Below are 21,419 nucleotides of genomic sequence, written 5' to 3'. Positions count from 1 at the left end.
ATCCAGGATCGTACAGAATCATTTTTTACAGTAGGATCGCAGCAAGATTGGTAGGATCGAAATAGAATCGGTAGGGTCGGAACAGGATCGGAGCAAAATCGTAGCATGATTGGTAGAAGGTTTGAGAGGCCATAACTTTTGATTCGGATTGAATCATGGGGCATATAATATATCAAATCAAAACTCGTTAAAAGATCTTTAATAAATTTCAAAGTTCATCCTTAACCACCCTATTTCAAACCCAAAAAATATCATTTAAATTCTTTTCGGATGTTTAGAAGATTTTATTTTATTTTATTATTTTTTTCATCTTATTAGGGTTTTAAATTATTTAAACATATGTTTAATTATTTTTTAATTAGTTTTTTTATCAATAATATTCTGTCATTTATTTTTTCCCAAATAATAAGTTTTTGGATGTCTATTTTCTAGTATTATGTGACATCAACCATTCTTATAAACGTTAGATGTTTTGTTGACATTTAAATTGAATTATCATATAAATCAATAAAATATTTTTGACATTAAATATGTTATTATTATTGTATTAATAGAAATTTTATATTCTTTCATTTTATGATATGAAAATATAAATATTATTATTATTTGAGAATGATAGTTGAATTACAAGTTAATTTAAATTTACACATATAGTAATGTAGTGTAAATGATTGCATATATATATATATAATTATTTATTATTTATATATATATATATATATAATTAGTCATTTATTTATATGTAAATGAATTTTTTTTTAAAAATTATTAATCATGTATGATAAGATTTTAAATGTTTTTGATAGGATTATACAATTATACTATCCGATCATCCAATCTCCAATCCTGACCCTAAATCGATTCTAGGTAAAATACGATTCTATAAATTCTTGGTGGCAATTGAATTTTTCATAGGTTTGAATCAAAACTATGGTATATTACATGGATTTTACTTTAATGGGATTTTAAATTTAAAAATATTGGTATGGATCTCTGCAGATTATTTTGACGATGATGAAAATTTTTTATGGACAAAGTGGATTATCTTCCATTAATGAAAAACTTAACAGCATTAACAAAAAACAAAAAAGAAAATAGAAATTTCACAGAAAGGGTCCCGCTAGATGTCCGTCTTAAAGTTGGTCCCACTGCCATGTCTCTGGTGCCTGAGGCGGGTAGGGAAGAATTACGTATACAAGAAAAACATCATTTGCAAAGAAGAAAAAAAAGGATGCTTTAATTCTCCTCGTCGCCCTTATGGAAATTACTGTAATCACTTTCTCAGATTTCTCCTCCGCTAGTCCGTTCTCACCCCCCCTTTCCCGATCGATTTCGCTTGTTCCGGGAGTTTTTATTTTGTGGTTTCTGTGGCCTTCTGCTCTCGGAAAACTGGATCGCAGTGCCTCAACGGTAAGATCTGTTTGCATTTGACGGATTCCTGATCCAGTGCGTTCGATTTTCCCATCCGTGCCACTTTTCAGTGCTAATCTGATGTTTTTTTGTTGTGTCTGTTGTATCCGGTTTAGTATCGTGCAGATCTATTCAGTAGGCGGAGAAAAAAAGGATTTTGATTTGTTTTAGCCTCTGGTTTTGGAGAATCTCGAGCTTCAGAAGGTATACTCTTTTCTCAATTAGTGTCTGAAGCATTCGGAGCTAGCCCTTTTCGCTTGGATCATAAATTGACGCTTGCACTTTTTTTTAATGTTCATTACATGGCTTTAGGTTGTGAGTTTCTTCTTCTGGAGATGGATACAATTGTTTCCGCTGCTCGCGATCGCCACCGGTACATCTGCAGCAGTAAGTCAGGGATCACAAGTCAGTTTGGTTCCTTCTCGCCTTCGAGTAGCTTCCGAGGGATGAACTGTCGAGCCTTCAATTCTGATGTCGCTTTTATGCAATCACTTCCCAATAAGTATTTCACGATTGATGGCTTTTCGGAAGCCAAATCTCCTTCCTATTCGCCACAGACGTCAAAGAAAAGCAAGAGGAGCACACCGATACCCATAAACCGCAAACCTGCTCCTAAAGAGGCCGCTTTTACCACTGATATTTTTCACTCCGAGCTTTGTGCTGGACCTGCCTACACAAAATATGCTCCTAAAGGTTCCCCTTGCACAACTGATCTTTCTCGCTCTGAACTTTGGGCAGGACCTGCCTACACAAACTCGCCTCCACCTAGTTCTTTGCCGATTCCTAAATTCTCCCTTAGAGTGAGGCGCAGCGTGTCTCTCGAGCTTCCACTTTCAAAATCTGATTTTGTTCTTCAACCTTTATCGAAATCAGCTCCATTGTCTCCTGCTAGAGAGTCGGCATCCTCCGCCAGTGGCTTCTTTTGTCACAATGATATTGCCACGGAGACCTTAAGACGGATTCTCCACTTGGATATTATTGATGACTAAAAGGAACGCTGGACCTAAAAAATTTTGTACATAGATGTTCTACGCTTTGACATGTTTAGGTGGCACTGAATAACTAGTATTCTCTAAGGTAAGTTGATGAAACTTTAGCTTATTTAGCATTATCTTAAAATATGAATCTTGTAAATGTCTGGGGAAAAGAATGTTGGAGAGGAGGAAAGAAACTTGCTACAAGATTAAGCAAGTTAATAGTAATGACAATAATTTGCATATAAATCCATTGTTCTTCTTTGTCATTTAGCTAGTTGATATTCTCTTCCATTAGTTAGTTCTAGTCTGTTTATTCTTCCCTTCCCTAGTAAGTGTCTAGGTTATTTTAAATGTCAATTCCATACTGTCACACCAACACAATTGTGCCACCCACTCTCTACTAACTTTTTTAGTTCCTTCAGTTTTAACCCCATCTCTTCCCTCACTCATCATCTAATTTCTAATGCAATAGTTCCAGACTTCCCCTTTCAACTTATTCTATTTTTGGGATGAAGATGTTGGATGGGCTGGACTGTAGCATTCCTTCTTTCCTTCACTGTAATATGTATGGTGGATTTGCTTGTCATCCTGTAGTTATCTGTCTATTTGGTAGTGTTGTTTAGATTCAAAGTTGTATGTAAAGGAGGATTTTAATGGTTGCACTGCCTGAAATTGGTGATCCGGCTTCTAGGTACTACATTTCAGATCTTGGCCTTACCATTTCTTTTATTAATTGTAAAGTATAATCTTCTAACCTTCTTCCTCTTTTCTTTTCCACAACAGATGAATGAAGAATGCAAGTCTGAATAGTTAGTGTAGGTTGTTTCTTCAGCAAGTTTGTTGTTGATAATGCTATCACAACTTATGTTCATTATTACAGCACTGCTGTCAGTCATGTCAAACATATGCAATCTCAAATACTTGTACTTTGGGATGTCATGATGTTGTGGTGATAATATGTTATATTTCACATATTGTTTTCCATTTTCTTTTATTTGAATTTGCTATGTGATAGTATTTTAGGTTGAATTTGGCGAGTATTTTGATGGATAGGATTGCTTTTAATTCTAGAAGTTTGAGAAAGCAAATTTATCCCAAAATATATTTTGATATCTTAAATTTAATCATTTTTATAAAAATTAGTATCTGCAAAAAATTTAATGCAAAGATTGTCCCATCAAATTTGTAAATGGAAAATAGAATAATATTAGACAAAAAAGTAAAGCACAATAATATTTGTGAAAGTATTAGACATTAAGCTAAAATGAGAGCAACCACACCGGTGCTTGTGTAAAATTAATTAAAATTTTATATTTTTGTTTTTAGAAAAATCACTTATAATGAAAAATTATTATAAAATGATTATCTAAATTTAATAAAATAGATTATTTATTTAAAATTTTAAAAATATTATAGGAAAATTGACCTGATGTTTTTAGATTCAGCTTAGCTTATCACTAATCCAAGTTTAATGCGATTCATAGCACCGGTTCAGTCGGCCCAAGCAATTATTAGAACACCGGGCCGTTCGGCCCATCGTTCTTCGAGAAGTGATATTACACTTTTGCCATCGAGAACCCTAGCATTGGATAGAGAACAAGTGTACCGACTACAAATAGCAATCCATTTCGCCACCGCCGCGCTTCTCTGCGTGCGTTCAACTCTACGGGAGGGGAAAGGCAAGGGGGGGAGAGTGATGGTCTCGCTCAAGCTCCAGAAGCGGCTCTCCGCGAGCGTCCTCAAGTGCGGGAGGGGGAAGGTTTGGCTCGATCCCAATGAGGTCAACGAGATCTCCATGGCCAATTCCCGTGAGGACTTGTACTCTATACTCACTTGATCGATTTTCTGTTTAATCGTGATTAACCTGTCAGAATATAGTTTATAATCGAGTTTGAGTGCTTTTGGATTTGTCGATGGATTTCGCTAGTGTCTATTTTTTTTTTCTTTTCCTGATTTGTTCGTGGTTTGCATTTCTAGAGCTACCTGTTTATGAGTTCAATTATCATTGATTTTTCCCCAGATTTCTTCGTGTTGGTGTGGTGCATAGTAAGTAGTAACTGATGTAACTTGAAGTTCTTTCGAATTTGTTTTGAATCCCATTGCCCATTCATTTGCTTATTGTGACTGATCATAGTAAAAACTGGTCCTACCCTGAATTTTTGTCGTTGATTTTGAAACTGATCTCCTTTATTATGGTTTTATCTTTTTGGTCAGTTTTGCATCTCCTATGGTCCTTTGCAAGTTGCTGTTGTGTGAGCTTTGGCATGTTTAAGGTACATCGTCACTTGCCAGTAGATTGATGTCTTGATTAGTTTTGTGCACTGGAGTTGACTAGTAGGAGACAAGAAGGATGGGAATAAGGTTTGATGTGTGCAGAAGTTAGTAGGCACTCTATGTTTATGTGCCATGAGAGAAATATGCTTTTTACACTCCTTCCCATTCTTGCTGTGGTTGTCTTTGATACTTGACTTGTTATTTTTGGAATTTTCCAAGTTGATATCGGTGTGTAATTTTTGAAGAAATAACTGTGTCAGAGTGTTCGATACTTAATTCTCAAGACGGGGTAACGTTGGGCTTCTTTGATACATTGTCACTCAATAAATAAACTTGATCACTGGTTCTGACCATGCTATGCAGACATTCTAAATCTCTAGTGTCATTCTTATATTACTTTTCCAAATGTCCTATAATGAGTTGACGGTTTTTACTTCAGGCCAAAACATTAGAAAGCTCGTCAAGGATGGCTTTATCATCAGGAAGCCAACCAAAATTCACTCTCGATCTCGTGCAAGGAGGGCCTTGGAAGCAAAGAGAAAAGGACGACATTCAGGATATGGTAAAACTATATATTCTAGATCATGATATTCTGGGCCTTCTGGCTATAATAGCCATGTATACTTTACTAGCGTGTAATAATTTTTTTTCCTTGTTACAGGTAAGCGTAGGGGTACGAGAGAAGCTAGGCTTCCCACAAAGGTCCTTTGGATGCGGAGGATGAGAGTTCTGAGACGGTTACTGCGCAAGTATCGTGAATCCAAAAAAATTGACAAGCACATGTACCACGATATGTACATGAAAGTCAAGGGTAACGTGTTCAAGAACAAGCGAGTGCTCATGGAAACTATTCACAAATCCAAAGCTGAAAAGGCTAGAGAAAAGACTTTGTCAGACCAGTTTGAAGCTAAACGTGCCAAGAGCAAGGCCAGCAGAGAGAGGAAAATCGCAAGGAGGGAGGAGCGCCTTGCACAGGTACCATAGATTTGCTTTCCTCCCATCCTGTGCGACTTAATTTGTATTTTTTTGGTTTCAAATACCTTCCACATTATCATTGTTGATTCTGTTTGATTTTATTTCTCTGTTCATTATGGTCTTCCTCTCCTGCTACTTGTTTTTTATAACTTGCCATCATGATATCTTTTGACTGCGGGATTATTTTGCTTGACATATGTCATTGTTGTAAGATTTGTTGTTAAGTTTTTAGAGAAATTTTCTGCTCAGTGATTCAATTTGAAAATTGAAGGTTTAAGAAAAGGCAATATGCAACCAAGAGAAACAAACATGATTGTGACACGAGCCTGATGATAATTGTTTTCTGTTTTTGCCTCCTGTGAACTCTAGTATTTCTGAGCACGGATTTTAGTCTGTTGTTACTTACTGTTCTATATTGGTCTGGAAAAACAGGGTCCTGGAGACAGAGTTGCTCCTGCTGCACCAGCCACCCAGACTGAGTAGGACATTCGCCTTATCGCCTATTAAGAATAAGAAGCTAATCCAGATATACCCATAAGCTAATTAATTGTTGTTTTCCATGCAGGGCTCCTAAGAAAGCTAAGAAGTAGAGCGTACAAGTGGCACAACAGGAAGGGGGTGATGCTCACTTCCAAGAATATGATTTCAGATGGTGAGACTTTGGAAGAACTGCTAAAACTCGTCATTTCACCTTTGTTTCGGAATTCATGTTTCGTTGTGGAGCCAAAAACATTGTGTTTTTCAGTGCCGTTGAATTTTTGGTATTTATGAATTGGTTCAGAATGCTGTTGAAGCTATTCTTATGCTTGTTTCGATTGATTGGAGATATTTTCGTTCTCACTCCTGGTGATCTATAAGTTTAAAGGAGATACTATATACACTTTTCACTCCGATGAAGGTTCAATTCCAGAGGTTAAAACAAAAAGAGATAAAGCAAGCAATAAAGCTTCAGTGGTCCAATTGCATATCGATAACCATTTTATAGTATCCAGGTAACACGTAAATCCTCTAGAATTAGTGCACCACCAAACAAAACTAACTCAGCAAAATTACTAGAAGGTTTTAAAAACCATTGTTCTTTCGTCAGGTTTTTATTTGCCTCACAACAGATTCTATCGGGCAATAGAGAAAGTTCACGATTGTCGAACGATAACTATCAAGACTGAATACAAAGCAAAACTGGTCCTTGATGTAATTCTAACACTTGAGAAAGCACAGTTCAAATTCCTTGTGAATTCTCATCGGAGGGAGAAATCATTTGATAGGGTTGAGAGAAAGGCTTGACGTAATGAAGCAGCACCATGATCAGTGAGATTACCAGCAAAACCACCAACAATCTGTCAGGAATATCCATCAAGAGTTTCTCCAACATCAGTGCCTTCTTCTTGATCGTTGCCATCAACTGTTGCTGCATTTCATCTTTTGTGATTTTCTCTCCCCCTATCATGTTTTCTTCTTCCTTCTCTTCTGCCTTATTTGAGTGAACCATGTTGTTTAGGATGCTCTCTCTTTCTGCAATGCTTTCTTGATACTTTTCTTCTACCTTTTTTACATGCGCATTAACCTTTACTTCCCCGGAGGATATTAAGTAGTCACTCGAGACTTTTGACTGCACCTCCTGCAGTAAAATCTTTCCTTGCTCCACCACCTCCGCCGGTGAGATCGCTGCATCATTTGATTCTTCTGCAGAAGAAACTGGAGCACTATCAGAGCCCTCATCTCTCATTTGAGCTTCTTCTTCAGGAAACGACTCTGGCTCTTCCTTTTCATTGTCCATTTTCTCTACTTGCTTCACCGTAGAATGGTCTTCAGTGCTGAATTGAGGATCAGCTGTATTTGTTTGAGTTTGATTGTTGTTGGATCCTTCTTCTTCTTCTTCAGCAAATGACGCAGGTTGATTCTTCTCATCCGTTTCTTCTGTCTCCTTCGTGGTAGAAAATTCTTCTGTACTGACTTCATCATGAATTATGTGAGGTTGAGTTTGATTGTTGTAGTTTCCATCATCCTCTCCTTCAACAGATGACTCTGGCACTTTCTTTTCTTCAATTGCTTCTTCATCTTCAGGAGATGTCTTGGGTTCTTTCTCATCTTCAATCCCTTCCTCATCTTCTTCTCCTTCTGGAGATTCCTCTGCCTCTTTCTTTTCTTCAATCTTTTCTTCGTTTCCTTCAGGAGATGCCTCGGTCTCTTCCTTTTCTTCAACGTGCTCTTCAATTTTTGTTAGATCATGTTCATTTAAGACATGCTGAGTTTGTTGTCCAACTGATAATGCTTTCACCTCTTCCTTTTCATCTTCCTTTAATGCAAAAGACTCTGATTCGGTCACATGGAATCGAGCCTCCTTTGGTTCCTTCTCTTCATTAACTAAAGCAAGCTCTGATCCTGAAATCTGCTCAGTTTGATGCTGGTTCACCTTGTCTTCAGATTCAACTGTCAAAATCTCATGTTCTTTTTGTTGCTTGTGTTCATCGATGACTTGCTCAGTTTGAGTTTGATTGTTGTTGGATCCTTCTTCTTCAGCAAATGACGCAGGCTGAGCCTTCTCTTCTGTTTCCTTCGTGGCAGAAAATTCTTCTGTGCCGACTTCAGAATGAATTATGTGAGGTTCAGTTTGATTGCTGTAGGTTCCATCATCTTCTCCTTCAACAGATGACTCTGGCACTTTCTGTTCTTCAATTGCTTCTTCATCTTCAGCTTTTTCTTCTCCTTCAGGAGATGCCTCGGTCTCTTCCTTTTCTTCAATGTGTTGTTCAATTTTTTCTATACCATATTCATTTAAGACATGCTCAACTGATAATTCCTTTTTATCTTCCTTTAATGCAGAAGGCTCTGATTCGATCATATGGAATCGAGGCTCCTTTGGTTCTTTTTCTTCATTAACCAAAGCAAGCTCTGACGCTGAAATCTGCTCAGTTTGATACTGGTTCACCTTGTCTTCGAATTCAACTGTCAAAATCTCATGTTCTTTTTGTTGCTTGTGTTCATCTATGACTTGCGCAGTTTGCTGTTCACTAACATCCATCTGAGGCCTTGCCTCTTCTTCAAGTTCACTTGGCGATGCTTCCACTTTTTGTTGTTCAACTATTTCCTTGAAGGTTAAAGGCCCCACTGGTCTCGACACATTGAATTTGCACTCAACCATCTCGAACTGAGACTCCTTTGATTCTTCCAAAAATGGTAAAACTTTCTCATCTCTGTCGCGAACGCTCTCACATCCTTGTTTGCTGATTTCAATTTCAGGAATAGACTCAGCAGGAACAGATTCCTTCAGCTCTATTTCATCATGGTTCACGCTATCTTCAGCTTCAACAGGTGAAGCTTCTTTATCTTCTTCTTCTTCAGGGGCTGCATTTACAAGTTCCTCAGATTGCTGCTGGTTCATACCTAACTCTGATTCTTTATCATCTTCGTTATCGATCATTCCATGTTCAGCTTCACCAAGTGAAACTTGTTGATCAATTTCTTTCTTTCCTATTCCATTCTGCAATCCCAAACCTGTTTTCCCCAAAATTTTCTCATCAAGTTGCTGCCAGCCCAACTCTCTGCCATTTCGAAGTTCTTCAACACCATCACAAGTAACAGCTTCAGATGAACTGCTCTTTGGTTTCACAGAAACACAATCGTCCTCCTCCTATATGACAAAATCCCAAATTAATACAACACTTCTACTGTAACATTTCTTTTTTAATTATTATTGTTCTTCTTGAAATAAAGTTATCTACTAAATCAAGAACACACTATTCACCTGGATACCGGCAGATCCATCGATTCTGCAGGGAAAAAAGAGCTAGAAATTGTAAGCAAGCAAGCAATCACACAGGAGAAGTCCCTACAAAATCCACACGCCACAAACATGATGAACTCACTTATCGTTGCCGTTCAAGCCCTCAGCTTTCTCTTTCTTACTCCCCGGCGGCCGCTTCGCCTGCGCCCTGCGAGCGACGATGGTGACTCCGGCCGCGACGGCAGTGGCGACGAGGAGTCCGCCGAGGACGAGGATCCCTCCCGCTCCCTTAACCTCCACCGTCGATGTCTCCAAAGGCCTCCTCCTCCTCGCTTCCCCCGGCTGCCTCCCCTTCTCCTCGCTGGGTTTCTCCACGACGAGCTCGCCTCGGTGCTGCTGCGCCGGCGGAACCACCAAAGAAGCCACCTTTGCTGCGATCTGCTCCATCTCGATCGCAGTCAGCGGGCAGGATAATTCTCCACTACAAATCCACGGCTTCTGCAACCTGCCAAATTAAATGCACTCGAGAGTTGGGTGGACAGATGAGACAAAGAAGCATCCCGCTCGCGGTCGTTTCTGGACCCATCCGAGCCACCAACGGCGGAGGGCTCAAGGCGTCGGACTCGTTCTTCGCGGGAGAGCTGTGGGGTCGGTTAGTCCGCCACGCGGCGTTCGTCGGGCGACTCGATTGGTCGAGAGATTCGCTGGGTTCCCTTCCGCGCAGCGAGGGGCGTCGTAGAATGATCGATCCTTCTCGCATGAGCGAATCGTGATGGGATGGCACGGACGGCGTGGTCGTTCCGGCGCCCATTTGTTCTTTTTTCGGTCAACAATTACACGTCGACGAGAAAATTGACCAAGGCAGTGAGCAGTTCGCTCACGGCGCCTTCTGCGAACTGCAAAATCAAATATATACTTTGTTTGCAGTTGACACAAGTAAAGATATCATAATGGGGCCTTGCAAAATCAAATATATAATTTGTTTGCATGTGACACAAGTAAAGATATCATAATGATATGGTTTCACTTTTTTTAATTAAAAAAAATCCAAATTTGTAAATTTAATATAATAAATCTTAAAAGGTAAAAATCACACTCAGTATATAATTATCTAATTACCCTTCATTATAATACTTACATTATTATCTCTCATTTTATATTTCTAGTATAAATCCTTAATCAGAGACGTATTGGAATAGCTATGTGATATGACGCATTATGAATGACTCAAAAAATAATATGAGATTGATAGTCAAGATGATATAACAGTCAAACTCAAGGTGAGGTGACAATCAAAGTCAAGATATACATAGTTGATCGCCCCCGAGTCGATCGGACCATTAGGTATCAGCTCCCCACTTCATGGATTTAGCTGCCAACATACGACTGTCGACCCAAGAGTCAGTCGAACCTTTAGGGCTCAACTCCCTACTTCTCATGGGTAGAGCTCCTAACATATAGTCGGTCGGCCTAAGAGCATGTCAAACTTTTGGGGTTCAACTCCACACTCCTCATGGACAGAGCTCCCAACATACAGTCGGTTGCCCTAAGAACTGGTCAGACCTTCGGGTCTCAACTCCCTACTCCTCATGGGTAGACTCCCAACATACAATCGGTCGACTTAAAAGTCGGTCAGCCTAAGAGTCGGTCGAACTTTTGTGGCTCAGCTCCCCACTCATCATGAGTATGACTTCGAGCACACAGTCGGTTGGCACCATAACCGGTCAAACCCCCTCTAGGAGATGTTAGAGAATAACGGTTACTCATTAGGGAATATTCTGTTACTTTGACATATATACACGCAACGGAACCTTCTTCTACCTAAAAGAGGACTATTATATATCTTTTTATCCAACATATTCTGATATCATACTGATCCGGCAGTAAGAATGGGAGTCCCCATTTAGCAGAGTCAACGCCACGTGGAGGTCGAAAGGTAAAAGGCCAACCAGAAGCTTGGCCGAGCAGATAATGATGGTGACGACCGGCTGAAGCTTCCGAGCGGAAGCAATACACCCCGGCGGGAAGTCGGGGTTCCGACGCTCATGATGAACAGTATAGTAGTGCCGAGCGGATGGCCCGCTCGGCCGAAGGAATAAAGTATCAACACTGCGAACAGTCCAGAGCACATGACCAGGAATACCCCGAACGGACGTATACCTTAGTCCGGTCGGACGTGATGGGACTGCCGAGCGTCATGCCGCTCGGTGCGGAAACAGAAGGGCTAGAATGACAAGACAGAAGATTATGCTATCTCATCAGAAGATTATGCTGTCCCATCAGAGACTGTAGCAGTAAGGGGTCAGGCAAGCTCCTCTGACAAGCCCATACTGGGTATGGGCTGAGGACACGTGTGTGTCTCGGTGTATGTGCATCAGCCTCCTCAGAGCTCTATATAAGAGCCCGCAGACTTCGCCGAAGGTATGAAAACTCTGATCTTCGGAGCTATTTCATCGTCTTCTTCTTGCCTGACTTGAGCGTCGGAGGGTCGTCGCCGGGGACCCCTCCCCGGCCCGACTTCTGTGCAGGTTCGCCGGAGGTCGGTGCAGCTGGTCGGAGATAGAGGAGAGCGCCACGTGCCCAACGTCCGTCGATTCAGCGACTCGGACAGGATCACATACATTATCTGACGCCTCATTATTAAGGAGGTTATGAGAGTCAGCATAAAAAGGGAATTCTCTCCGTTGGCCATGTATTCTTGCACACACATGCATATGCTTCTACATTACTATTCTACTGTTTATCTTCTTCTCCATTTTGCTACAGTTCTGATTTGAGCATTAGAGTACTTAAATCATGGACCCCCTCCCTGGTTCTCACTCTAACGTTTCTGTTTGTTCAATCTCTAGTGTGCGCATAGAGGATCGCGCGCCATCTTCTTCTAGCTTAGAGTCTTCTAACCTACCTAGCACATCATCTTCCTAAATTTCAAATAGGATTACTATGGTTTCATAACTATTACACAGTTTGAGTAGTTATGAAATATAGTTATAAAACTATAGCCGTTGCAATATATGTTAGGTAAATTTTGATATACATAACTTTTGACTAGAATTGAATGGATATATAATGTATTAAATTGAAGTTTGTTAAAAGATTCTATATTTGTTACTCGGTGTGACTCATAATGGCACAATCTTAGACTAAAAAACATCATTTTAAGTCTTTTCAGAGGCCTTGAGTAATTCTACTCCTCTTTGTTAAGATTAATTTTCTATTCATAGCATGGACTAAATATTAACTGTTATAGCTATTTGTTACAATTATTGTAGTTATAACCGTTATAAAATTGTAATTTTTATAACTATAGATTATAATTATTGTAGTTGATTTCGTAGCTACTATAAAATTATAGTTGTGATAATATCTCCAATCAATTTAAGATTTAAATTAGAGATATCGGTAGGGTAATAACGAAAACAGCACCGGATGATAATTTTATCATTCTAACTGAGGTGGTAGCGTACGCCCATTCGATTAAAAAAAAAACGTAAAAAAAATGTCAGGTTGATTTTTGCCTAATTCTAAACCCTAAAATACAAAATTCTGGGCCATCGGATTCCTCCCGGGCCGTTCCGGTTGGGTTCCTTTGTTGAAACCCATTTAGTTGCCTTGTTTTCCAAGCAGAGCCGAAAGCTTGGGAACTTATCTGCTTGCTACCGGAAGCCTTCGCAGTTTAGAGCCGCGATCACGCCGCGATCCCGAAGAAGTGCGAGAGTGGGAGATCGAGAAGGGTAGTTCGTCTCTCTCTCTTTCGCTTTACGTTTACATGTATACAAAAATAGGCTTTGCATTTTCTCATCGCATCTTATTTCGGCTGCCCTTTGTTGTGGATGTCACAAGTATGATCGATTGACATAGCAACTTGTTTTTTCTTCTCCACTCAAACCTAGATAAATAGAGAGGGTTCGGGATGTCCTAAAATGTTTGCTTTAGGGTTTTGTTTTGAGATTTATTTTTGAGTTACCCCACTCTGCGCCAGATCCAATATTAATTGGATCTCTTTGTTCGTTTTGCTATTACTATAATCTGTCTGAAAAAACTAGCTTTTACTTGGTCTGTCTGTTAATTAATTCATTTATAGATTCTTAGTTGATGCCTCTTTGGAATCAATATGGTAGCAACTCTCAATTCAATAATTATTTTTTGTTTCTTATAATTTTTTCGTGGTATTGTTCTGCCAAAGGAATGGAGTAACTATATAAACTAAATGAATAATATCATTTTGTAGTTAACATCTGGGCGTTTATAAGGTTCATGATGGACTCCTTGTCTATTAGGAAAAAAATTAATATTTTATGAGCAACAAAGTGCACAGTCCCAACAGATGATAAAATGGAGAAAATTGGTGACAATGTTATGTTCAGAGATCTTCTTGATATTCTTGCATTGCCAATTTAACATCAACAAATAGTGAATACTATGGCTATCAGCTTCAACTTTTCCAAGTCCCTGTATTTTCTCATCTTACTCTTCTTTCTCCTTCCTTCGTCTTTGGTTGGCCAGTATAACACATGTTTATTATGGTGGATGAGATGAAGAAAAGGGGGGAGGGGTGGGGAGGGGTTCACTGGAAGGTGGAGAGTGAGAGGGGAGATGATGAAGTCAGTGAGGATACTGAGCTTGTTTACTTGGATGGACCAGAAGAACGGGAACATGAAAGGAAAATGCCAACAATCATTCTTGTTTGTCAACTGCGTTCATTTCAGGAACTTGGACTGAGAGGGAGCAGCTATTTGTTGCTTACTGCCATTACCTCCAAGGGTTCATTGCTTGCAAGTGGAGGTAGGAGATAAATTGTAACAGTAGTTGAGGGGTGAGACAAACGAAGCTTGGGATATTTAGTCCTAATTGTTGTTTTCTATCCGTTCAGTTTCCAACTGATGCATTGTGGAAGAAATGAGATATTGTGCACTCCCTTCCTGTTTCTCTCATTCATCTACAAAGTAAATGGCAGAAGATTGTGTTTGCACTTTCCTTCTCTCTCCCTTTCCTCTGCCCACCGTCGTTTTCTTGAAGTTCATGGTTGTAGAGGGATGTTACTCTACCTGCTCATAAATTAGATTTAATCAGTATGTTTCAACTTGCATGATCTACAATTGTTGCAGCCTATCAAAAGTAGTTGGATATTTAGTTGAGGGATCATTTATGTTACTTGAAAAGTTTTTTAAAAAATATATACATATCCTTGACACTGAATTTCAGTTATCCTAATTGTGTAAGTTTCATTTACTATTGTTATAAACAATCATTAGTTTTCCCTAACTGATTTATTAAGTCAGCTTCCTATATAATTATTCATGGATCTAAAAAAAAATTCAAAGTCCTTTCTGAGATTAAATTTGGCATGAAAATTTGTGAAAATTTTCCTATCGTCTTTCAATATTATCTATCTCTGCTAGTGGGTTGGTTTCATCGTCTTGTAAGAGAACATAATATCCCATGTGTTTTTTTAATTTGTATTTTGGTGCCTATCCAGAATGGCTAAAGCTTCTGTGGATGCTCGAACAAAAGGTGGCTTTAGTTTTGATTTGTATCAAAGAAATGAAATGCTGCTGAAAAAAGGCCTTCAATTACCAAAGTTTAGAAAAACTGGAACTACCATTGTTGGCTTGGTTTTTCAGGTGCGTATGCTTGACTTGTTAAGGTTGCTGGTTGCATAAATAATTTTTTCTTTTAAATGTATTTTGCAGATGAAGTAATATAGTTCATTATTCAACTCAAGTCTTTTTGTTTCTCATGTTTTTGACATATATTGCTTGATCTTTTATTGGCATATTATGAACACAGTTGTTTTATTTATATGCTTGAATCAATTTCCTAAGAATTCTACGGTTATCATGCTCTCTTGTATCTTTATATTTGTTGAAGTGGACAATTGAAGTATAATTTTGATATGGACATCTGACTTGTCACTTGTCTAATCTTCAGTAGATCTCTTCATTTTCAATTATTCCTTTGGCCTTTTTTAATTTGTAAATATATTCAATTTGAAAGCATGTATTTCATCTTCTGAAGTCATGCAAAATCTCAGCAACAATACATGCTTTTTTGTATCAAGGTCATGTTTCAGGGATTTTAGTTGATTTTAAAATTTGTGAGGCTATAGTATTCTCTGTTCTATATTTTTGAAAGCTCTTAAATGACCAAGTAGTATTACATTTTTAAAAGTATTTTTGAACTCGTGAAAAAGAATCAGGGAATATTAAAAAAATACATAATTATGTGAATAATATCTGAGGTCCTTCTGGATATTGGGCATCTTTCTAACGTGAACTATTTTTCAACTGCTTTTGACATCCAGCATCCAACTGAGGATTTTTTTCTCTGTTTTTACCATATCAGTGAGATTTAACTTTGTGTTTTTGCTTAACTATGGTTGATTGCTTCTACATGTGATCTTTTCTTTCTTTTTTTTTTTTTTAAAAAATCTATTTGCTCAAATTTATCCTTTGCTAGCTATATTAATTAATATACCAAAGGCTAGGATTTTGCAAGCTTGGCTCATGCCTTCTTTTCTCAAAGAATGAAAAGAGTTTCTTAGGGAGGCTTGCACAGGATAGATGTATGCTTTTGTTTCTTTTATGTAAAGAGAAGGCTTAATGGTTTTTTGACCTATATTTTTAGGATGGTGTCATTCTTGGAGCTGATACTAGGGCGACTGAAGGGCCTATTGTCGCAGATAAGAATTGTGAAAAAATACATTACATCGCACCAAATATTTATTGCTGTGGAGCAGGAACTGCTGCTGATACTGAGGCAGTAACAGGTTGGGGTTCCAATTATTCATTTGTCCACAACCGCAGCTTTCTTTTACTTTCTGTTTGATAGGGTCTTAATCAAAATCATTTTATTGTTTGTGAACTTGCTACCAATTTACACGAAGTGTCATGTATCTATTTGCATCTCCAGATATGATTAGCTCTCAGTTGCAGCTTCATCGCTATGCGACTGGTAGGGAGTCAAGAGTTGTTACTGCACTTACACTTCTTAAATCACACCTTTTCGGGTAGGATTTCTCTCCAATTTTTCTTAGTGATAACAAACTATTCCAATTTTTCTTAGTAATAACAAGCTATCGTAATGCAAATTCTTCTTTACAGATACCAAGGTCATGTTAGTGCTGCGCTGGTTCTTGGTGGAGTTGATGTTACAGGACCGCATCTTCACACGGTGAGTGCAACATCTTCAATATTAACATGTTCTTATTTTATTAGATATCTCAGTTTCCTGTAACTTCTGATGCTATGACTCAATGTAGGTGTACCCTCATGGTTCAGCTGACACCCTGCCTTTTGCAACAATGGGCTCTGGTTCTCTTGCTGCAATGGCAGTCTTTGAATCAAAATTCAGAGAGGGTCTTACTGTGAGTAGTTTTGCACAGTGGACTATATGCATTTTACACTACTGTTGTTGAATAGTTTTGATCATCTACTGTTGATTTTATGAAATAGGAGTTCTATATTAATATTTTATGACTTCAAATAAACATAGTTAATAAAGGGTCAATTACTAAATCTAGCAAAGACTTTTTTTGATAATGACATTGAAGAACACAAAGAAGACTGTAATCATGGTTTGCTGCCAGTTTGTTGCTGGAGTTCTCATATTCCTACATTTTTTTGGTGCAGAAAGATGAAGGAATAAAGCTAGTATCTGAAGCAATATGCTCTGGTATATTTAATGATTTAGGCAGCGGAAGCAACGTTGATGTTTGTGTAATAACCAAGGTACACTAGAATTTTCATACAAAAGATTCCATTTTTGTTGTCCTGGTTAATGACATAATATACCTTTCTCTCTTATCAGGGTCAAACTGAGTACTTGAGGAATCATCAGTTGCCAAACCCCAGGACCTATACCAGTACAAGAGGTTATAACTTCACCAAGGGTCACACTGGTATGTTTTTAGAATCCAAATAGAACTTCAGGAGCTGAAAACTAAACCGAATTCTTCTTCTCTGCGTACTTTTCCCTTGATGATCATTTTCATGTTATTGCAGAGGTACTGACTACCAAAGTCACCCCGTTGAAGTCCAAGAAGCAAGCAGCTGAGGTTGACGCGATGGAGGAATGATTGCTGTGCCTCCCAATGTTCTAAATTGGACATGATAGTGGTTGTGGTTGTGTGCCCACTATGAACTTTTCTTGTTATGCTGCCTCATGGCGTGCAAACTTCAATTTGTAGTTCCGCTGCACTTATTTTCAAAACACAACAAACGTTTTACTGGAATTTATTCAGTAGCTGCTAATCTATCGAAGCTTTGGAGGTATTGATGCTAGTCTGAAGTTGACCCTGAAGTTTAGCAACAAAATTCGTTATCAGGTGGCAAATAAAACACATTTGCTATTCACCAATTGCTTTAAAAAGACTCCATAGAACCTATCTATAGCTTTTTGGTGGATATCTTTGTTTGTGCTTTTCAAGTTCCTGCCTGCCTCTTATTTTATCGAATTATTCGTTTATTAGTTTAGATGGATGAAAGTTGATGGGAGTAATTATTTTATTACTTTAGATTTAGTTATTAAATTTGAATTATCAATTTTTAATATAAATTAGTCATAGCGAAGACATGTTATCTGTGTAATATAATGCGAAGACATATTATCTGTGGAATATAATACAAGAATATGTATAAATTTTAATGAATATTTTGACATAGTTTTCTCAGCAATTGGATTTCCAAATAAGATCACATTTACAATGTTTTAAATTCAATAGGAGCAGATAAAATTTTACAATATTCTAAATTCACATGTAGCAGGGAAAAAAAATTAAAGTAGAAATTTATAGTAAAAATTGAGGAAGAATCGGGGAGGAGAGATGAAGAACTGATAAAAATTGAGGTGATAAAAAATAGCTAAAATTATTTTCGATATAAACAGGAAATAAATATTAACATAATTTTAGACTTTACCAGATTAAATAGTAAGGTGTTCTATTTATATAAAAAAATATGTATTTTTTTAAATCTATCATATTATAAAAATATTATAAATTTATGTGATTCAGTTGTAGTTGAGGTTATTGAGTGAGGTAGATTAATTTCATTGGGCTAGATAAATTGATTGTGTGAACTAGTTAGATGGCAATAAATGTTTTGTTAAAAATATTTTATTATTATAAAAAATATCATTCATTTAACAATTCATCTATATTACATCATTCCATAAATTAAAATAAGAAATACTTGTTATTTTTATTTTTTTGTATGAACTAAATGCATATTTTTTGAGAATAAAATAATTCAGATTGTATTTTGAAAAATAAAATAATAGAACCGTGAACTGACTCCAACTAAAATTTTCCAAAATTTTAATCAGATCGAGATGTGCTTATTCCTGATTGATTTTTTTTTTTTTGTTTTTTTATATGAAGTGATCCAAATTTATTACCTCGTCTTTTGGTCGGATTCAAAAATTTCCTTTATAGAAATTTTAATCTCATGCCTTATTTTAAATAATTTTAATTAAGAAATTTACTTGTTTTTGGCATGTAGCAATGAATTGTTTAATTAATTTTAGGACTTAGCGCATAATTTACCAAAACAATTCCCCTTTTGTAACAGATTGATAAAGCAATCGCACAACCACAGCCGCTCGTTCAATATCACGCGGTCAAAAAGCCAATTACTTGGCCAAAATTAACAGGAAAAAAGGTTTTTTTAATAAAAAAAAAAACAGAGCCAAATCGCCGTTTGCGGAGTACGCCCAAACCTGTATAAATTGAAGGGTAGCCTTCTCAGTTTTTTCCATCTCGCCTTGTCGCTCTTTGCTGCTGCTGTTGCTGCTTTCTCTCTACCGCGTTAGGGCTCGATCAACTGCTGTCAGGCAACATGTTGGTGTACCAGGATCTGCTCACCGGTATTCTTAATCAATGTGTTTTTTTTTCTCGATTGATCATACTCTGTGCAAGATAGATCTAAGATCTGACATAAAAATTGTCTTTAGGGTTTTAGTGATATATCTGAAGATTACCCTGTTTTTCCTTATCTTTTCTGAGAATTTTGTGCTGTTCTGCCCCTTGCTTTTGCTGGAGTATAGATCTGCAAACTGTTTCTGAGATCAAAATTTGATCTTGTTTGTGCTTCAGGGTGTATAAAGAAATTGAGAAGGGAAAAAATAAGCTCTATGTTAGTACAAGAAACATGTAACTGAAGTCTCGTTGTTATGAGACGGAGCAGCTGTTACCTACGATAATCTTGTTAAAAGCTTTTAAATGCTAGGATGTATCTTAGACTCCTACCGGAGATTTCGTTTTCTTTTTGCTGATTTCTTGTTACTTCGATATTGAATTATATCCTTAGATGAAAAACTGTAAATTTGAAATTTGTAAGTTGCTTTATGGAAGTATCTTAACAATTTTCTTATCATTTCCACCTAGATAACTTTTTTGGTATAATTCTGAAGTTTTGGTTGGACAAGGTTCGAATGTTGGTGGTTTTCTCTGTCTCTCGTTGTGCCATATCTATGTTTTCCTGTCAAATCCATAAATCGATTGGGTTTATAGGTAGTCTATGAATCAGCCTGTGGTAACTTTGATCATATTTGAAACATTCACCTTTATATTCCCTTTATGTACTTTTCTCTATCCACTATTATTCTTTTATCTCTGATGTTTGATTTCTAGATCCTAATGTTTCATTCATCATAGCAACTACCTTGATTCAATAATATCCATGGCATATAACATTTTAGGATTTGCAAGTTTGTGGGTGATTTTTCAAAAAGATGTTTGACTTAACAATGCCAGATCTTATCATTCTTTGATGTGTTTCCTCATAATTTTGATATATTTGTTTAATACTAGCAATTTCAAATTAATCATTTTGCTTCCTTGCATATTTGCTTATGGGTATCTTTTTATGTTAGCACTAAATGGTTTAGTTTATTACTTAGTTGTCTTAACAGTTTGTTCTTATTTATATATATTTAAATTGTGTCAGAATCAATTATGTCTCATGTATATGTTCCTCACATATAGATCAACTTTTGTTTGCCAAGTCTGATTGTCTGTCATGTTCTTCTAGGTGACGAACTATTGTCCGATTCATTTCCTTACAAGGAAATTGAAAATGGGATGCTTTGGGAGGTTGACGGGAAGGTAATTCATAGCATATGTATTCTATACCAACTCTGGTGCTCTCTCCTGCTGTTCATAGCATATCATGTTAATTTTAAATATATTCTAATTAGCTAATGCCTGATTTGCAGTGGGTAGTCAAAGGAGCTGTTGATGTAGATATTGGTGCAAATCCTTCTGCAGAGGGTGAAGGAGATGAAGGCGTCGACGATACTGCAGTTAAAGTTGTTGATATAGTGGACACCTTCAGACTTCAGGTCAATATATTTTTTTTTCAATCTAAAGATTTGATTAATTTTGAATGGTAAACTATAACTATTACTATGAATAACAGGAACAACCTTCTTTTGATAAAAAACAATTCGTGACCTTTATCAAGCGCTATATTAAGCTGCTAACACCTAAATTGGATGAGGAAAAGCAAGCATTGTTCAAGAAACATATTGAAGGAGCAACCAAGTTTTTGCTTTCAAAGCTCAAAGATCTGCAATTGTAAGGATTAAATTTGTTTCTTTGAAATTTCCTTCGTTTGACAATATTAATGCACGTTAACTTTTACTCTTGGACAGTTTTGTGGGTGAGAGCATGCACGACGACGGAAGCCTGGTCTTTGCATACTACAAGGATGGTGCAACTGATCCAACATTTTTATATTTCTCCTACGGATTGAAGGAGATTAAGTGCTAGAGAATGCACCAAAGATGTTTTTAATCTTGATCGAGATATCAATCCTTCTGTCTTGAAAACACAAGTTTTTATATATTGTTTCTTTTTGACTGATTCAAATGTGGTTCTGAAATGGTGTTCATACATTGATATATGTATATATATATATACTTTTTTTTCTCTAATGTTCCACTCTTTTCTTTGTCAATTGATAATGCTGCATCAAATTGGTTAAATACAAGATTCTTGTCATTGATTCTCATGGTTTACTTTTAAAGTTACTTTTATCTATGCAAAAATTTCAACAAAC

At 37.2% G+C, this 21,419-nt stretch overlaps 5 protein-coding genes across 5 annotated transcripts; 4 read left to right on the top strand and 1 right to left on the bottom strand.

Moving 5' to 3' along the window:
• Positions 1–1,712: 1,712 nt before the first annotated feature.
• LOC122007386 lies at positions 1,713–2,399 on the top strand. The gene has a single exon (XM_042563255.1). The coding sequence runs from the start codon at positions 1,713–1,715 to the stop codon at positions 2,397–2,399; it is 687 nt and encodes a 228-aa protein (XP_042419189.1).
• Positions 2,400–4,031: 1,632 nt separating this feature from the next.
• LOC122004915 (60S ribosomal protein L19-1-like) lies at positions 4,032–6,433 on the top strand. The gene is made up of 5 exons (XM_042559771.1): positions 4,032–4,195; positions 5,101–5,223; positions 5,323–5,636; positions 6,069–6,115; positions 6,202–6,433. The coding sequence occupies exons 1-5, from the start codon at positions 4,084–4,086 to the stop codon at positions 6,224–6,226; spliced, it is 621 nt and encodes a 206-aa protein (XP_042415705.1). The 5' UTR covers positions 4,032–4,083; the 3' UTR covers positions 6,227–6,433.
• Positions 6,434–6,565: 132 nt separating this feature from the next.
• LOC122004914 (glutamic acid-rich protein-like) lies at positions 6,566–10,212 on the bottom strand. Its single transcript, XM_042559770.1, has 3 exons — positions 9,503–10,212; positions 9,382–9,406; positions 6,566–9,267 (listed from the first exon to the last, which is right to left on the bottom strand). The coding sequence occupies exons 1-3, from the start codon at positions 9,805–9,807 to the stop codon at positions 6,856–6,858; spliced, it is 2,742 nt and encodes a 913-aa protein (XP_042415704.1). The 5' UTR covers positions 9,808–10,212; the 3' UTR covers positions 6,566–6,855.
• Positions 10,213–12,937: 2,725 nt separating this feature from the next.
• LOC122004913 (proteasome subunit beta type-7-B-like) lies at positions 12,938–17,633 on the top strand. Its single transcript, XM_042559769.1, has 9 exons — positions 12,938–13,094; positions 14,840–14,984; positions 15,988–16,129; positions 16,273–16,369; positions 16,464–16,533; positions 16,622–16,726; positions 16,992–17,090; positions 17,170–17,260; positions 17,364–17,633. Exons 2-9 carry the CDS (start codon positions 14,841–14,843, stop codon positions 17,435–17,437), a joined length of 822 nt encoding a protein of 273 aa, XP_042415703.1. The 5' UTR covers positions 12,938–13,094; position 14,840; the 3' UTR covers positions 17,438–17,633.
• A 1,442-nt stretch (positions 17,634–19,075) lies between these two features.
• Positions 19,076–21,294, top strand: LOC122003456 (translationally-controlled tumor protein homolog). Its single transcript, XM_042558560.1, has 5 exons — positions 19,076–19,224; positions 20,391–20,464; positions 20,575–20,700; positions 20,778–20,935; positions 21,013–21,294. Exons 1-5 carry the CDS (start codon positions 19,197–19,199, stop codon positions 21,128–21,130), a joined length of 504 nt encoding a protein of 167 aa, XP_042414494.1. The 5' UTR covers positions 19,076–19,196; the 3' UTR covers positions 21,131–21,294.
• Positions 21,295–21,419: the final 125 nt, after the last annotated feature.

This window comes from Zingiber officinale, chromosome 7B (assembly GCF_018446385.1).
Source record: "Zingiber officinale cultivar Zhangliang chromosome 7B, Zo_v1.1, whole genome shotgun sequence".
Classification (NCBI taxonomy): domain Eukaryota; kingdom Viridiplantae; phylum Streptophyta; class Magnoliopsida; order Zingiberales; family Zingiberaceae; genus Zingiber; species Zingiber officinale.
The sequence above is the reverse complement of the archived record's forward strand: the minus strand, read 5'-3'. Positions and strand labels throughout refer to the sequence as shown.